Below are 17,370 nucleotides of genomic sequence, written 5' to 3' on the forward strand. Positions count from 1 at the left end.
TTTCAGCCCTGATACGTGCCCTCCTGTTTACAACAGCCAACACCATTCCCTACTGGCCTACACCTGGCCCGCCTCACTCATTCTGTCTAACTGACCCCTGGCAACGTCAGAGTTAGCAACACCCGGTGTAACCTTGATCCCACATTTTAGCATTTCTTTCTATATTGCCTTGACACATTCAAGTTGGTTTAGCCTCTCTGGTAAGACACAGCTCTTGGAGGGAAAGCACTGGGTATCCTACACTTTCCCTGCACTCTCCCAGCCTCTGATTCTGCAACAAGGCACCCAGGGAATATCTGCTGACAGACTCATCAGAAGATAATTACATATATAATCAGCTTTTCCTCTTCAACCTCACCCCCCTCCCTCACAGCTTATTTTGCCTTGCTCCTTTCTCACTCCTGCCTTCCTTCTCTGAAAGAGGGAGAAAGCAGGAGTAAGAAGATGGGGCCCGTGGAGCATCAGTCAAATACATGTGCTCAGACTACAAGCTGGCCACTAAGAAAACATGGAAGTTCACAGCCTCGTGGGGAAAGCCAGGCATGAAAATGAGGGTCAGATGCAAAAGAATCTTGGGCATTACATATGGAAGGCAAAGGAGGCTGCTGGGCAAAGGTACTAGCTATTTGTACCTAGCTATTTTTTTTTTTTTTTTTTTTTTTTTTTTTTAGTGGTATGCGGGCCTCTCACTGCCGTGGCTTCTCCTGTTGCGAAGCACAGGCCCAGTGGCCATGGCTCAAGGGCCCAGCCGCTCCGCGGCATGTGGGATCCTCCTGGACCTGGACACGAACCAGCGTCCCCTGCATCTGCAGGCGGACCCTCAACCACCGTGCCACCAGAGAAGCCCTAGCTATTTGTAAAGGGCTAGGGAACACAGTGATCATTTTGCTCAGGCACAGCATTATAAAAAAAAAATAAGTATATATCCTCCAAAATATTTGTATTTATGGATTGCAAATTCTATACACTAGTGCAGCAATATATTATGCATATTATACAACATTAATATAGAAATTAAATAAGGATGCAATAAAAATGTTATGGATGAAATTCTGTGATACCTGGAATTTGCTTCAAAATAATCTGGGGGGGTGGGAAGAGCACGTGGAGGCAGAGGCAGATGTGAAACTAGTGTGACCACAAGTTGATAGCTATTTAAGCTGGGTGAGAGGTACAGGAGAATTCTTATGCTATTCTGTTTACTTCTGTATATTTTTTCAAGTCTCTGCATTTAAAAAGCTTAAAAGTAAATAAATAACTATGAATAGCAGGTCTAATACTTTCCTCACAAGCCCCAAAGGATGGTTTTGCATCACATCCCTGAGGTCCGTACACCACACTTTGGTAACCCCTGGGCCAGAGGACTGACCACATGTAGCTTAGATTTCGGTTTCATTCGGGCTCTGGAGTTGCATGTTTGTTGACTTCCAGGTTCCGTGCCCTGGCACTAAATAGATTGTCCCATATTTACTTCTGTTTACTGACACTGTTCCTATGTTAGACCTTGTGCTCAAAGATACTTCCTTCCATTAACCAAACGAAGCAGGAAGACACTCAAGTTCAGGGTGATTTAATAACATGCTGGAAGTGACATAGTTAATAACCAGCTGAGTCAAAACTGTCGCCCTTTATATGTTTTTGACTTCCAATACACTTTTACACCAGGTTCAAGCAGATTCAAAACAAATCCCACTGCACATAATACCTAACTTCCAGAGTTCTGCAAGTTTCCTGTCTGCTCATCCATTTAAGCTCAAGGAAGGAACTCTTCAAGCAGCAACCAGAAATAGCACCAAGTTAGAAAGTGTAAAACCATCTCCTTCCCCTCCCCCACAACCCAACAGGCTCAAGTACAACTGGCAGGAAAAGCATAAGCACAGGCAACGATGCCAGCTAAGACAGGTATCAGTGGAGAGGAAGGGGAGGAAGTACTAAGCACGCCAGGGAGAGTCCCTCAGAAGTGATTCAACATGCTTTTCCTTGTGCTCATTCTTACCAAGTTCGACTCAAAGTCATCCACCAATGGTCAATTTTCCTCTACTCCAAACGTTCAATCTCAGAAGAAAACAAGGCTGCAGTTTTCCCACTAGGGCTTATACTGCACAAGGGGCATAGAATCAAACAACATTATTTGCAAATACAGGTGATTATTTCATCCCTAAAACATTCTCAATTGCCTAAGTACACATTCAAATCATCCTAAAACATGCCACTGCTGGTATGATGGACATGATTAAAGGGCAAATGCCAACCTTGCCTAAACATAACTGCAAATCAGCATGCAGTTATAGTAGAGCCACCAAGATGTTTATGTCCAATAACCACAGAAACTCCGGGCGTGATGGCCAAAGAAATAAGACGTGTGGCCATATGCAGAGGTACAAGAGTCACAGCCACCCCCCTTTTCAGGTGCTTAAGATATAACAGCTACCTTGTCCAGTACCACCAAAGGGCATTAGAAATGTCTGATGAACTGCTGATTTGGTTACCCTTAATGTCTGAGGCTGTTTCTGCTTGCAGGACTGGCCTCTGTGTGTGGATAGTTCATTTAAAAGGCCAAGGGAGAAGTAGCCAACTTCCATTCCCTCACCAAATGGGCTTCGGCAGCCCTCCTCTGTACTCCCATAATGCCCTGTTCCTCTCTCTACCATGGCACTAGCCCACTGCTTTGTAACACCTCTGTGCCTCTCCCTAACCCCCGTATCATACCACCTCCTTTTGTATCTGTCTGCATCATCAGTTGAGAACTTCAGGGCCTGAACCAGGCCTTATTTACCTTGTATCCCCAGCTTAGCCTAACCCAAGGTCCCTCATAGAATAGAAGCCTCCCCCAAAAGTTTGTTGAATGTATGCCAATATGAAAAATGAACTCAACGTAATGCTGTCCTAGGGCATATAAAGAAGGCCTCCCCTTTCACTTTCAGCTGTAGCCACTATTTACAACACTGCTCTATTTTTTCAGTCAACACCTCACCCCTACAGAGCCCTTCAGTTTCTGAAGTCATGACTGTCCTGGCTGCTGCTCTTTCTTCAATTTGAGTTCAAGCTCAAGTTTGTGCTTATGGTATTTCTTCTGTCCCTGCTGGAAGGACCCTCCTCACCCACCCCTCTTCCAGGCCCCATTCAGCAGCTGTCTGACCAACCTGCTAGTGTGTCTGCCAAGTTCACAGTGACTATGCCCAGCCCAGCAGAGCTGAGTTAGAGCTAACATCAAGGCGGGCACCCTGGACGTGTGCCAGGCCCTTGCTGTTAGGAAGCCTGTATTGTCATATAATGTTAAATGGGCCTTATAAGTGCCTGGTGAAATGGCTCCCAGAGCCCGATATGCCTTCTAACAAGCAGGCATTGTTGCTTAACGGTTTTACCTGTGCAACCTTACCTCTGCCTGCACGTTGCAAACTCCTTAAGAGGCTGTGCTGCGATACCTCCCTGTAAATCCCCCAAACACCCAGCTAGCATAATGCTCTGTGCTCAGCCACCTTCCAAGGAATATTTCTCCAGCTAAGAACAACCATGTCCATCAACAGTTCCCAGCCCCAGCTTCACATCAGCAGGTGCCTTCACACACACTATTGCCATTAGGTCCACAAAGCAGATCTCTAGGAAGAATCATCATTTCCAGGTTTGCAGATAAAGATCACCCAACTTCTCAAGTGGCAGAGCTGGAACCCAGGTTTCCAAATATCCAATATGGAGTTCTTTCCACTCCACAATGCTCTTCAATAAAAACTTGTTGCATGAATGAAAAAGCAGAGGCAAGCCTCCCTGGACAGAGCCACTCTGCTCCCTAGATCTCAACGTTGATGGCTTCACTCCACGAGACCCCTGAGGAGATGATGATTAGGTTTTTGACTTTTACCCATGATGTATGGGGTCTGCTGCCAGGGGGGCAGTATTCAGTGGCAGCTTTCCCAGGGCACTGGCAAAATTCGTTGGTGCAGATAATTTAGAGTTTTTTTGTTTTGTTTTGTTTTTTAAATTTTGTCCATTACTAAAAAGGAACCACCACCACCACAACAAAAAAAACATGAGCAGACAGCCTCCATGAGAAACCCTTTCCAAGAAAATCTTTAAGATAGATCGCTTTTCAAACTGTCTTCTCTATCAGCAAGCACAAAAACTATGCCATGGGAAACTACAGTGCTGAAAGAAGGCCTGGGTTTTGTTTTTGTAAAATTACTCCTGTGCCTGTCCTGTGAGAGAGGCGGCAACAGGCCTCCTTAGAAGGCTACTTTGCAATTTCTCAAAATTAAAAATGGTCCTTGGAGAATTTCAGCAGCAGCAACTTAAGTCTGGAAATAGGCTTTTAATGTATAAACTGACCTACAGAAAGTTTTTTGTCAAAGAAGATGCTGTCCTGAAAGGTCTGCACTGTACTGGAAATGCCAAGGTCAAGTGAAAAGAGTCAATCCCTTAATCAAGGGAGGACATTCTTTTTCTGCAAAGAGACATTATCTCTCCCCAACCCCCTCGTATCTACAGATGGAAGTTTGACCCTGCTCAACTTAATGCCCAAATGAGGCTACCTGCCTCTGAGCACCAGATTAGCTCCACAGCTATAAAATCCAACATGTCACAAGGGAGGACTATATTACCTGCACTTTAGGCAGCTAAACCCATATAATTTCAGACACAATGAACAAATCCCAGAGGTTTACAGAGGAAAATGTGAGGCTCGAAACCTTTGTTCTAAGGGCCAAAAATCTAACCTGCCTTAGATTTTTACAAGTGTTCCCTCCGCCCAAAAGCTGACAGTCTAACAAAATTGAAGAGAGACCCCTTCCCCAATTTTCCCAGAAGGAGGCAAGTGGCAGATCAATGTACAGCTCAAGAAGAAGAATTTAAATACAGTATGTGCTGCTCCTTTCAAAAAAAGAAGAGAAGCCACTTCACATTTTGCCAGACAAAACCCTGTCCCCAGGAGGTCAGTTTCCACAATGAGGTTGCAAAGGTGTTAGAAAGAGGCCAGTTGGGAGGAGATAAAGGGCCATTTGGGCACAAACCCCCCACTGATCAGAGCTTTTTTTCTAAAGTGTCTCCTTTTCAACAGGGAAGCCTTTTAAAACTACATTTGCTTTGGATTCCTACCTGAATGACAATGTGTTGGGATCCGATTTCACCTTTTGTCAAGGATCGGGTGAGAAAGAGTAAAACTGCTGTCAGCATCTTAGAAAAAGCTAGTCCTTAGCTTATATGGTGAAGCGGGGAAAAAAACCCTGAGGTCCCTTGTCCAGCCCTAGTGATGGGATGAAGGTGATAAATGCCTGCTAATCTTACATAGTCCAAAACTGCAACGTATTAAATTTCCTTTATCAAAAGAGGGTCTCTATGCAAAAATACAATTGTTTGTCCTCTGAATTGAAATATTCATCAGTGGAAAAAGAAATCCTCGTTTTTCCCTAACATTTTAGTTCAATTCCTCTAAAGGTCACTTCACTCTAAGATCTGTCAGCAATCCTCAGAAATCAGAAAACGCATATGGAAAAAATTATAACTTAATCTGAACCTAAAAGATCTGCATAGAAAAGTTAAACGACGTATTTTAAAAGCTTGTCTACTATTATGCAAATGAAGAAAAATCGGACTCTATTGCACTTCAGGGCCGGTGCCTGCAAATAAACGCAGCATTGCGGTTCAAGCAAACCATCCACTCCTCAACCTCACCTCACTCCTAAAACAAAACAAAAAAACCAACAATCTTTCACTACAGCGGTAAAGGCCTGTGGAACTAGCTTTAGAAAAACTGTATAATCCTGCGAGGAGACTGGGGCGTGGGGGGTGTGGGGGCGTAGAGTTAGGGAGAGAGGTTTAAAAAAAAAAAAAAAAAAAGACTCAGAAACCTGAGTCCCAAGTGACTTTAAAACACCTCTCCCGGTGGGAGGTAGAAGGGTGGTCACAGTAGAATCGAAATCAGAAACCTATTCCAAGAACACATTCCTGGAAACTTCGCTCTTTCGAAGACCACATTCATCACCGTTATTATTGTTAGCAGACATGAGGATGAGGTTATTTTACGGAAGAATGTTATAGCAAAGGCTTCAGACTCGGAATGTCATTTCAATCTCTCCTCCTAATCTAGTGGGCCAAGGAGGTTAAAATAACGGCGAGATAGAATCTCCAGGTGGTTTCTGTTTAGCAATTTTTTACTACTATTGGTTATTAGTAACATCTTCAGGATTCCTTACTGGCCTCGGGCAGTCTTTCTTTACCCCCTTCCACTCCTGGGGAGGACGGACCTGGTAAACAATTTAGAGAAATGGGAACCTTATTCACTGTGCTCCCTTTTTCCTCCCCCCACACCACCAAAAGGCATACACAAAACAAAACAAAAACAGCCGACAGCGCGCAACCGACAACAGCGACAGCGGAAAGCAACAACAAAAAAAAGTCCACCACACGGGACGAGTCGGGAATCTACCCGGAGTCTACCAGGCCAGCCCCTCCCCCAATACAGCCGGGCGGGGAAAGGGAGCGCGGAGTTCACTCTCTGAGAGGCCGCTCTCAGCCGGGACCCAGGTGGCCCCGGAGCTGCTGCGCACGCAGCGATGCCTCCCCTCCCAGCGCCCACTGCTGCGCCTAGGTCCGGGGGACCCGAAGAGGTGATCAAGGGGGTACACTGGGGGCCTCGGAAAATCATCCGGGCCAGGCGGGACCGGCTGCCCTGGGATGGGTACACAAAGAGGGAAGGGGAGTTTGCACGGGTGGAGGGGTAAAAAAGACTGCGGGGAAATGCGTGCAAATTAGGAAAGGAGGTGCGAGGGAACCTGAGAATCCTTGCCGAGATAATGGAACTGTGCCGGGGGGCGGGGAAAATGGGTTCTGTGCAAAGGGCAGGGGCTTCTACAGAGGAGAAAGGGAAGGGGACCCGAGTGCTTGGAAGAGGAGTTGGTGTGTAGTCAGGGGGTCAATGGGGAAGGCGGAGGTGTCCGGGGCAAAGGGGGCTCTGTGCATGCCAGCGAGGTCGGTGCTCGTTTAAGGGGACCTGTACTGAGAATGGGACCGGGCTCTACGCGGAGGAGACAGGCGGGATGCCTGGCAAGTTCGCGGGCGCGATGGGGGGGGGGTGGCCTTACCTGCATGGTGACGACCCCCAGCTCTTCGGCCGCCAGCCTCCGCATCTGGCTCGCCAGCACTTGCGCCTCGTCCAGGATGGAGAAGTCGGCGTCGGCCCCGGCGACCAGCAGCCAGCCCGCGGCCAGGCAGAGCAGCCAGAGGGGCGGCCGCCGCGCCCCAGCCCGGCTGAACGAGCCCCGACCCCCGCGGGCCAGGGCGACCGCCTCCGCCGCCTCCTCTTCCTCCGGCTCGCGGGCCATGCCGCCTACCCCCACTCCCCGCCGACGGGCTCCAGGCGCCGAGAAGCGGGGAAGGAGCTCCGGGAGGTGCGCCCAGGGCCCGCTCCGCGCACCCGGCAAAACTTTCTCGCCCTTCTGCAGCCGCCTCTCAGCGCCGCGGCGGCTCCCGAACTTAGGGGGCGCCCGGCTACGGCGCGGGAGCGCGGGCGGCCACCATCTCCGGGCTCCGGTGGCCGCGGCGAGAGAGGAAGCGGCCGCCCCAGCGGTCCGTGGGACCCCGGCGCCGGCGCGGCCCCCGCGGTGCGGCAGGCAGTTGGAAGAGCTGCGGCGTCCGCACGGGGTGCGTGGCCGCGGGGCTGACAGGCGGAGCCGCCGAGCTTTCGCTTCCCGCGAGTCCCGGCCGAGCGAGGCGGAGGCGGCGGCGAGGGCGGGCGGCTGCACCCGCGGAGGAGGAGCGGCGATCGGGCTGCTATGCTGGGGCAGCCACCCGAGCGAGGCGGGAGAGGAGGACGTTTAAAAAAACAAAAACAAACAAACAAAAAAAAGCACACTGAAAGAAAGAAAGCCAGCGACGGGGGAAAGGGAGGTGTCTGGTGCCACCACGCTGCGCTCCGGCTCCGTGCACTTCCCAGCCCGGCGGCCGCCGCGGCTGCGGTGATTTATGGAATCGGGGAGAGAGGCGGGGACATTCCCCCGGTCGCCCCTCCCCTCTCTCTCCCGCTCCCGCCTCAGAACCGGCCCCTCGAGACGCCACGGGCCCGAGAGCAGGCTCTCGGCTCCGGTACCAGCCCTGCCGGGGGTGGGGTCCCTGGGACCTTCTGGTTGCCGGGACAGCTGCCCACCCCAGCTCTCACCGCCTCCGCCCTCGCCAGGGACTCCGGGGTCCCACCCATCGAAAGTCCCTTTAAGTTCTAGGACGCTGGCTTTCTGCCTGGCGGAGATTCGGGAGGGAGGGGACTGCTGTTTGTGCGTCCACTGCTCTTCTTCAATGTTATTAATAACAATAGCTAGCATTCGTTGGATCAACGGATTCCTTTTTTTTTTTTTTTGACCAACGACTGTGTGCCCGGCCCAGTGCTCTGGGGTTTGTATACATTATCCTTTAATCCCCACCACATCCCTGTGAGGTACTATCTTTATCCCAAAATTTTAGGTAACAAAGACCGAGGCTTAGAGAGGTGGAATGAATTGCCGAAGGTCACCCAGGGGATAAGAGGCAAATCCAGAATTTAAGCAGATCCCAGACTCTTGCTCTTAAATAGGACATAATTCTTTCTGCCTGTCTTTGGAAATGAACCACCTGATCCCGTCAAAAGCAATAAACAAAACAAAACAAAACCCACAAAACTACTGAGCAGGAATTCGCCCCACAACAACTAATTTCTCTGAAGCCTGGGGAGGCAGTGTGCTTCCTTCCTTCCTGCTCCTGACTACTGGCTCAGGCCCTCTGAGAGATCACCTGTTGGAAGCACCTGGAACAAATGGATGAAGGTTGTGGTGGGGGCCATCCTTAGAAGCCTCTTAAGGTTCCTGCTTGTAGGTTCCTAGAGGACAGAGCCGTGCCCAGGAAGATGAAGGCTGCCTAGCAGAGGCGGTAGCAGGACTAGAACTGGTGTTGGTGTTCCCTTCACTTTACACCAAAACCTTACGTTTTACTTCTTTGACTATATTGTATTAAAAACCCATTTGGGGGCTTCCCTGGTGGCGCAGTGGTTAAGGATCCGCCTGCCAGTGCAGGGGACACGGGTTCGAGCCCTGGTCCGGGTAGATCTCACATGCCACGGAGCAACTAAGCCCGTGCGCCACAACTACTGAAGCCCTCACGCCTAGAGGCCATGCTCCGCAACAAGAGAAGCCACCGCAATGAGGAGCCCGCGCACCGCAACGAAGAGTAGCCCCCGCGAACCGCATCTAAAGAAAAGCCCATGCACAGCAACAAAGGCCCAAGGCAGCCAAAAATTAAATAAATAAATAAAACCCATTTTGCCTCGCAGGTGTTTCTCAGTTCTGAATTCCCCAATCAGTGTTATCTCTGTTATACTCTATGTTTTCATTTTGTGACACTCCCCATTCTGTGCTCCCTTGAGAGAGGCACATGGGACTCTTGGAACACCATCATTTATTATGTGCGATGCTCGTTTTGCATAACACGTCCTGGAACCACAGTAACGTCATTGAGGGCAGGAACCAATCCACCTCTCCCTCATCCACACTTAGCTCAGTACCAAGCACAAACTAGATACTGTAAAAACGATTCTTGAATTAATGATGGGATAAAAAAAATCTGTTGTCTTTTATCCCCAGAGTTGACTTGACATTTGGTAGAGAGATGATCCTATAACTTCTGTTTTTCATTGTTATACCATTGCATATGATTGTTAATCAGTGATACAAAACTGATGTCAGTCCCTGTGGTAAGTGGAAGAGAAAAAAAATGATAAAGGGCAGCTAGTATTCATTTTTTTGTCTTAGATTCTTCAAGTTTACTGTCATCAAAATTGTCACACATCTCTAAACTATCCTTCTGAAACTCTTTCAAGTGGCTTCTCCATCTTTGCCCAGCCTTTGTATCTTGCTATTTCTTGGGGTCCTATTTCTTGAGGTTATAATCCTATGTCCCCCTTTTTTACTTTAAGTTTTTTTGGGGGAACTCTCATGTTACCCCCACACCTTCAATTACCACCAAGACAGCAGAGTTTTGCAAATTTCTAAACAAAGCTCAATCTCCCTTTTCAGTGGGATTTCCAAAATTCTGACTGTTTACTGGCGTCTCTACTAGATACACTTGAACTAAAATTCATTCCTGCTTTCTCCCACTCCCCACCTAAATCTATACCCTACTGCAAATGTGGGTGGACGTCACACATGCTCCAAACCAGGTACCTCACTCGCCACATCCATCCCCTGCTCTCCATCTGTACCCCACTGGCTGCCTTCAGCTTCTTATCACAGCTCACCTGTGATCATGACCACAGTCTCCTCTCAGGTCTCCATGGAGTCCACCTCACCTCCATCCTTCTATTCTCCACGGGAAAACCAAAATCACCTTTCTAAGAGTCAAATCCGAACTTGTCTCTCACTAACCTAATCATTTCTGGTGCCCCATCACAGAGAAATAAACTTAACACAACAAACAAGACTTTCTGGGCTCTGGCTTATCTGCCTTTCTGGCCTTCCATAAGCCACTCTGCCTCTCAAATCCTCACAAACCCCAGAAAACACTTTTGCTGGTGGTGTTGAAAGCCCTACCCGTTTCCCCACCTGACAAGCCCCTACTGAGCTGAGATGTCACCTCTGTGAAGCCTTCTCTGTCACCAAACCCCACAGAACTGATTGCTGCTCCTTTGGGTCCCTCTAAGTCTTGTTTCTTCTCTTAGCACTGATTATCCATTGGACAGTCATGTTTTCTCCACCATAATGCTTCTCATTAGGTCCACCTGTAGCTTTAGGAGACTCAATAAACTCAATAAACTGCAAATCCTGTGGTCTATCTCAGGTCCACTGAAGCAGAATATCTGGAGGTGGGTTGGGTCCTGGAACAGGCATTTTACAGACCCGCCCTGCCCTCCCCCACCATGAGTCTTATGAACTGCTGAGAGACTGCAAACAAGCTCCCCAGGATGGAAACTCACTCATCCGGGAGCTCTGGTGCTTCTTCCAGTGCCTATACTCTATAGAGTCACAATACCGAGAAAGGGCCACTAACAAGTAAAAGTCTCAGAGATAGTCAGTTGCCTAACCACTTTTAAATGGTGGTGGCAACGTGCAAACCCGGGTCTTCAAATGGCAAACTCTGAGCTACTAGTCTGGGGTTAGAGAAAACGTTTACACACATATGTGCTGGCACATTATACACCAATAACAGCTTGTTGCCCGATAAACAAGTAATCCTTAATGTCTCCAGTGCATTTAAGTAAAATTGCCCTACCATCAGCCCCTCTCAGCAAGAGCGGATTGTTCTCTGAGGGGCAGCTGGTTAGACCTGGGTGGGCTTATAACATCAAGTAGCCAATCTATCACACCCAAGGCATGACAAAAAATTAGCTGGGTCAAGCAACTTTTCATTCTCAAAAAGTTTAGGGAAAATAAGAGGAAAAAGCAATTAGAAGTGGCAGTTGAAACAAAAAAACATGATTAGAAGTCAGAGGGGACCTGAGTCCCATAAGACATACTACAGGAAATGTATAGCTATAAATACATATACAAATATATATAATTATATATAAATATTTTTACACATACATACAAAGATGTATATGTAACCATATATGTGTATGTGTGCATTTGTGCATATACAGCCATATAGCATGGTAGCTAAGAGCAGGGTTTTTAGAATTAGAAAACTTGGGTTCGGATCCCAAGGTCAGTACTTAATAGCTGTGTCATCTCTGTAAACCTTAACTTCTCTTAGCTTCAGTTTCATCATCTGTACTTTATAAACACTAACACCCAAAGTTTTTGAGAAAAGGCACATAAAACACTTCACATAGCACCTGGTACGTAGAAGCACCCAGTAAATAGTGGGGATGTCTGCAAGCTGAAGTTATGAGGGAGCAAACGTTACAAAGGAGCTAAGAAAGCCAAGCAGAGAGAAGAGAGAGTGGAGTACACAGAACATGTGGCCTGAGAGAGGCCATCCCCCAGACTCAGAACTAACTTGATTTCAGAACTTTGCAGTTACAGTCCAAGTCTACATGTTCTATTAATATTAATAATAATTTTTTCTCCCCTCTATCATGATGTAATTCTAAGGATCAAGTTCAATCATCCATTCTTACAGAGAGGACACTATTGACTATGTAACTATTTGAATACAAAATGAGGAAAAGACTGGTAAGTGGGCTACAATTGTCCAGAAGACTAGAGACCACCATAAAAGCTGTCTGATAGATTGAGCTTCTCCCTAGAGTGCCCTGTACTCCTTGCTTGTGACTGAGTTGGACACCTGTTCATTATGTTTCCTCTTCATAAGCTCTAGCACTTAACATGCAGCCTTGTAAATGTCCATTTATAAGTCTGTTTTCTCCATCATAATGTTTCTCAAACTGGGGCCTACAGGCTTCTACAGCAGGATCACCCATAAGGAACTGTAACTGTCTTATTCATTTGCCACATTGTCAAGTACAACTCTAGATCCAGAGTAGAAATCCAATAAATGTTGGACCAAAGAACTGGGAAAAAATTAAGAAAATCCATGAGTTATTAACTCTGTGCAAAGAGTAGCACTAATGATATTGTTCCTTGACTGCTAAAGAAGAATGGGCCAAGATTCCTCATCAAACTGGCTGCTCTTCCCTATTTTGGAAGATGCAAAGCCCCTTCAGTGAGAGACCACCTCATGGTACTCACTGGCCAAGCTTCTCACCACAGAAAACCTGTAGGTCGAACGGTTTTGAGGAATTCTTGGTCAGATTTCCAAAAATGTGGTATGGAGTTTCCAAGCCACCACGATTCCCCTTTGCATGCGCTGAGGTGGAAACAGGGCCAAGTTAACAACAAATCCTCAGCCTAATGCTGCTGGCAGGCTTCCCATTCAAAACAATAAGTGGCTGCAAACTATATTGAATCTGTGAACTCAGGGAGCTCGGGAGAATAGAATCAGTAACTTCAAGGGCAGAAATTAACATTTGCTCATTAACTTCTACAAGACTTCAGATCTCAGCAAGTGTGTTTCTTGTTAAATAGATGGAAAGAGCTACCGTCTAGAGCATATAGAACATACAGCCTCCCTGGTTTCCATATTCCTCCTGCTGATTTAAAAAATCATCAGGTTTCCCACTCCCCTACAGACTGGGAGCTAGCAATGATAGAATAACAGTAATTGATATAAGTAACCGAGACCCTACCAAGGGTAGGATAGCATCTATGGCACACAACTTATCATTTCCTGAATTCAGTGTGTTTCCTATGTTCTGTCATTTAAGCATCAAAACAGAGAAGACAAGATTATTATTATGATTTCATACACAGGGAAACTGAAGCTTGGAAAAGTTAAACAACTTGCCCAAGGTTATAGGCTAGTAAGCAGCAAAGCTGGGCTGGAAATCCAGGTTTGTATGACTCCAAACTCAATTCTTTTGCTGCTCTATTGTGTGCCTGTCTGAATGCAAAAGGAAAGGAAAAAGAAAGGAAATAATAATTATTGACACCCATAGATCTCTGCCTGAGAAACATCCTTATTTCTAAGGCAACAACTTTTTTTACCTGTGAATTTCAACAAGCATCTATTGAGCATTTGCCATGAACCAATAATTTTACTGGGTCCTAGGGATACACAGATGAATGAGATTGGTTGTCCTTAAGAACTTTCCTGTTACTGGGAAAGTCAGAGAATTTTAAGACAGGTAATAACACACACAATAAATGCCTCAGGGCCTTTGCACTTGCCATTCCCTGTGTCTTGAATACTCTTCTTCCAGATATCTGCATTTCACTGTCAAGAACTGTGAAGTCTGAGTCTTTACCCTACTTGCAAACCAACAAGTCAGCCTACCACAGCCTCATGGCTGCTGGCAGAAGACACAAGCCTTCAGGGTTAGAGACAAAGGACTTTATGACTCCATTACTCACATCAATAGTAGTAGCCTGCGTGTCAGCATTTGTGCCAGTTCTCCAAGCCCTAATTCTCACTGGCAACATGAAGAGGGTCATTAACACCTGCACACATCAAGTACCATGGAAGAAGAGGAACCCCAAGCTTAGATAACCCAAATCTTATTTATAATAAAATGCAAACAAAACTGCCCTTTGCTCCAGAGGGAGATATCTTTAATATACTGGGCAGAAAGCAAGTTTTCCCTAGGCTCTGAAGAAAGACACTGTCTCTACCTGTCAAGGTTGTTCACTAAACAAACATCCTTGAAAATCTAGTGTAGAACAATAGGGCAGATAGTACCTTGCTCACAGACAGGTAAAAGTGCAAGAAACCCATGGAGAATTATCTCCCCACATTGCCTTTCTCTAGTCTGGACTCAAACATGAGGGGAGGCCTTCCCTCACCATTCCATTTAAGACTGTAACCCCTATAACCCCCTCTCTGGAAATTCCCTGTATCTTCTGTCTCTGTTGTACTTATACCATCTAGCAACATATATATTTACTTACTTATTTTGTTTATTGTAAACTCGATGGAGGCAATGATTTTGATGTGTTTTGTCAACATATCCTCAGTGTCTGAAATAGTACCTGGCACATAGTAAGTATTCGAGAAATAGTTGTTGAATGAATGGATATAATATGGAATGCTCTAGAGAAGGAGCTTATGCATCGGGTACAATGGGAGGGGCAGTTAATCTAAGCTAGGTCAGAGAAAGTTCCCTAGAGAAGATGTCACCTGACGAGGGTCACCAAGGACAGGCAGGCGTCACTCAGGCATAAAAAAAAAGCAGCCCTGGTAGAGAAAAGCATTAAAATGTGCAAAGACCAAAAAGAACAATGTGAAGAAAGGAGTTGTAAGTTTGGGATTTCTACAGCATTAAGTGGGTAGGGGCAGTGGATGAGGCTGTTGGTGAACACAGAGGCCTTGGTCCTTAGCCAAGGGACTTGGAGTTTCTTCCATGATAGATGGGGAGCCACAGAGGGTTTTAAGCAGGAGAGTGACATTTTAGAAAGATCACACTATATATTGTTCTTTGGGGGATGGATTTAAGGCAGGGACTCTTGACTCAGACCGGTTGACTGAACTAAATAGCAACTCAAAATATCTAAATATTTCCAATTAGGATGTTGAAATTTCTAAGGAAAAAGTATGACATAGGATTTCAGTTTAAAAAAACCAAAACAAGACAAAAATTGAAAATACTCAGGGCTTTAGCAAGATTCCTCACGATTTTTAATAAACATAATAGTAACAACTTAAACATAACTTAGGGAGTCTTAGAAAGCAAAGAGTTAGAATTGACTCTCAGCTAGTTATACTGAAATCAGATGACACTTTCTTTCCATGGGCTTGATTGGACATAATAAGCAGTATAGTTCTTTCCATCTTACCAAACGTTTAAATTTTTTCTAAAAACTATTTAAGAGTACTAGAATTATTAATAAACCAAATCAAACCAGCTATAGGGTGAGCATTTGCTATGTGCAGGAAACTGTGCTGCTTGCTTTGAGTTTATACTTTGGCTAGGGAGGCAAGACTAGAAATATACAAAGTGAAATAGCAATGAGAGATTTAAACCACAGATCAAGGCTGCAATCGGAGAGATGGACAAAGCAAATGAAGTACACAAACAGTGGTTTGCATAGTGAAAAGATGACTATATATGGAAAAAATATTGATAGCCAACACTTTCTGAGTGCTTACTAGGTTCTAGGCATGATGCTATGGGTTTTATATCAAATTATCTCCTTTAATCCCTAGAATTCTATGAGTCGCAATCATAATAATAGCTAACACTTATTTAGCTCTCACTAGGTTCCAGACAGTATGCTAAGTGTTTTAAATGGATTATGGATTATTTTATTTTATCCTTGCAAAGACCCTATTTAGTAGGTATAGTCACCTCCATTTACAGATCAGGAAACTGAGGCTTAGAAGGATTGAGTTCTTTGCCCAAGTTTTCACAAGTAACATGCGATGGTGTCATTATTTAAATCCACTCTTAATTACAGTGCTCGCCTGCTTTATAATAACAAGCAGGTATTATTATCAAGTCTATTTTCCAATGGAGAAAAGTAATGCTCAGAAAAGTGGGGTCATGAACACATGTCTGAATGAAAGCCAAAACATAGGAACCTAACCACAAAACATCTTGCCACATCAGAAACATAAATGGCATAGAGTTTATATTTTATCAGTGTCACCCAGCTGACTTGAACTGAGTTCAAGTTGAATATGAGGAACTTAGTGGGGCAAACAGGATTCGGATTTTAAAATCTTCATCGTTTACTTACACCAGGGACTTTGCCATATGCTAGGGAGCACTGTTGTGAAGGCATACCGCATAGGCTTAGACAAGGACAGATACTGACCTAGTAACTGCAAACACACGTAATTGGAAGTGAGGAATTTTACAAAAGGCAGACACTTTCAGATCAGTGCTCTTTTTGTTCTGATGACTCCATGATGTTAGAGAATTCTAGAATTCCTTCTGCAGTGGATATGTGTGCTGACCATTGTGATCTCACCCTACAGCTCCAGGGGTCAAGAAAAGGAAAAGGAAAGGAACATGCTTATTTGTATTTCCTATTTGTACCTCCTACCCCCACCAACTCTTAAACGCCTGAGCAAACCTTGCTAGTGTTATACTAAAAACCTGCAACAAAGCCTCTAAAACAAATTAGAAGACCTCTTAATTCACCTGCCATTCATCACTCCAGATTTCCCTGGCCCATTAAGTTCACACTTAAACCCAGATTTTCACCTTCAGCATCCCTGGGTTTGATGAGCCCCATTGGACCCACTACTTCAGTATGTCACCTTGGACACACTTGGATTATTCACTCTCTGGCACTTGGCATCTTAATGTTGGGTGTCCTTGCCCTGAACTCACAGCACAGACTGGGCAGACTTGCGTCCTGCCTGACCTCAGAGGAGGGCATCACACAAGTGCAACCTGAGGGCGTCAAGATTGAAATTAGAGAGTCATCCTTGAAGTCCCATTTTTAAAAAATCTGGTTAAATTATTTCACTTGCCCAACCTTTATTTATCAAGGATCCCACATAAGCCTCAGGATGAAATGGAAATTCTTAGCACACAAGGACTTGCATGATCTGGACCCAAACATATCTCTCCATTCCCCCCACTCCCCTCCCCAACAGCACACACCTACATCACCAGCCAAAACCAGTCACTTGAATCTCTGACTACAATCCTTCATTGCTCTACCTCGTTCCTTCCCTGTCTTTGCTCTTTTGATTTCATCTGCTTGGAATGTCTTCCCTCACCTTTCCACCTGGCTAAGGCATTCTTATTTTTGGAGATTCAGGTAGAATCACTTCCCTCTAGGAAACCTTTCCTGACCGCTCTGCCCTCTCCCCCATGTAGAGGTAGAAGCCTCTTCTCCATATTCCTTCAGCCTGTTCCAGGCATCACCTTTATCACTCTACACAGCAACCATTACCTCTTGACTGTTTTTC

General features: G+C 45.7%; 1 protein-coding gene across 1 annotated transcript in view; it reads right to left on the minus strand.

Moving 5' to 3' along the window:
• The window catches only part of CACHD1 (cache domain containing 1), a 214,865-nt gene extending 207,069 nt beyond the window's left edge, over window positions 1-7,796 (minus strand). The window contains exon 1 of the mRNA XM_059045484.2: window positions 7,074-7,796. Within this exon, the coding sequence (XP_058901467.1) occupies window positions 7,074-7,313 (240 nt within the window). The 5' untranslated portion in view covers window positions 7,314-7,796. The remainder of the gene's footprint in view (window positions 1-7,073) is intronic.
• Window positions 7,797-17,370: the final 9,574 nt, after the last annotated feature.

Source organism: Kogia breviceps, chromosome 1 (genome assembly GCF_026419965.1).
Source record: "Kogia breviceps isolate mKogBre1 chromosome 1, mKogBre1 haplotype 1, whole genome shotgun sequence".
Classification (NCBI taxonomy): domain Eukaryota; kingdom Metazoa; phylum Chordata; class Mammalia; order Artiodactyla; family Physeteridae; genus Kogia; species Kogia breviceps.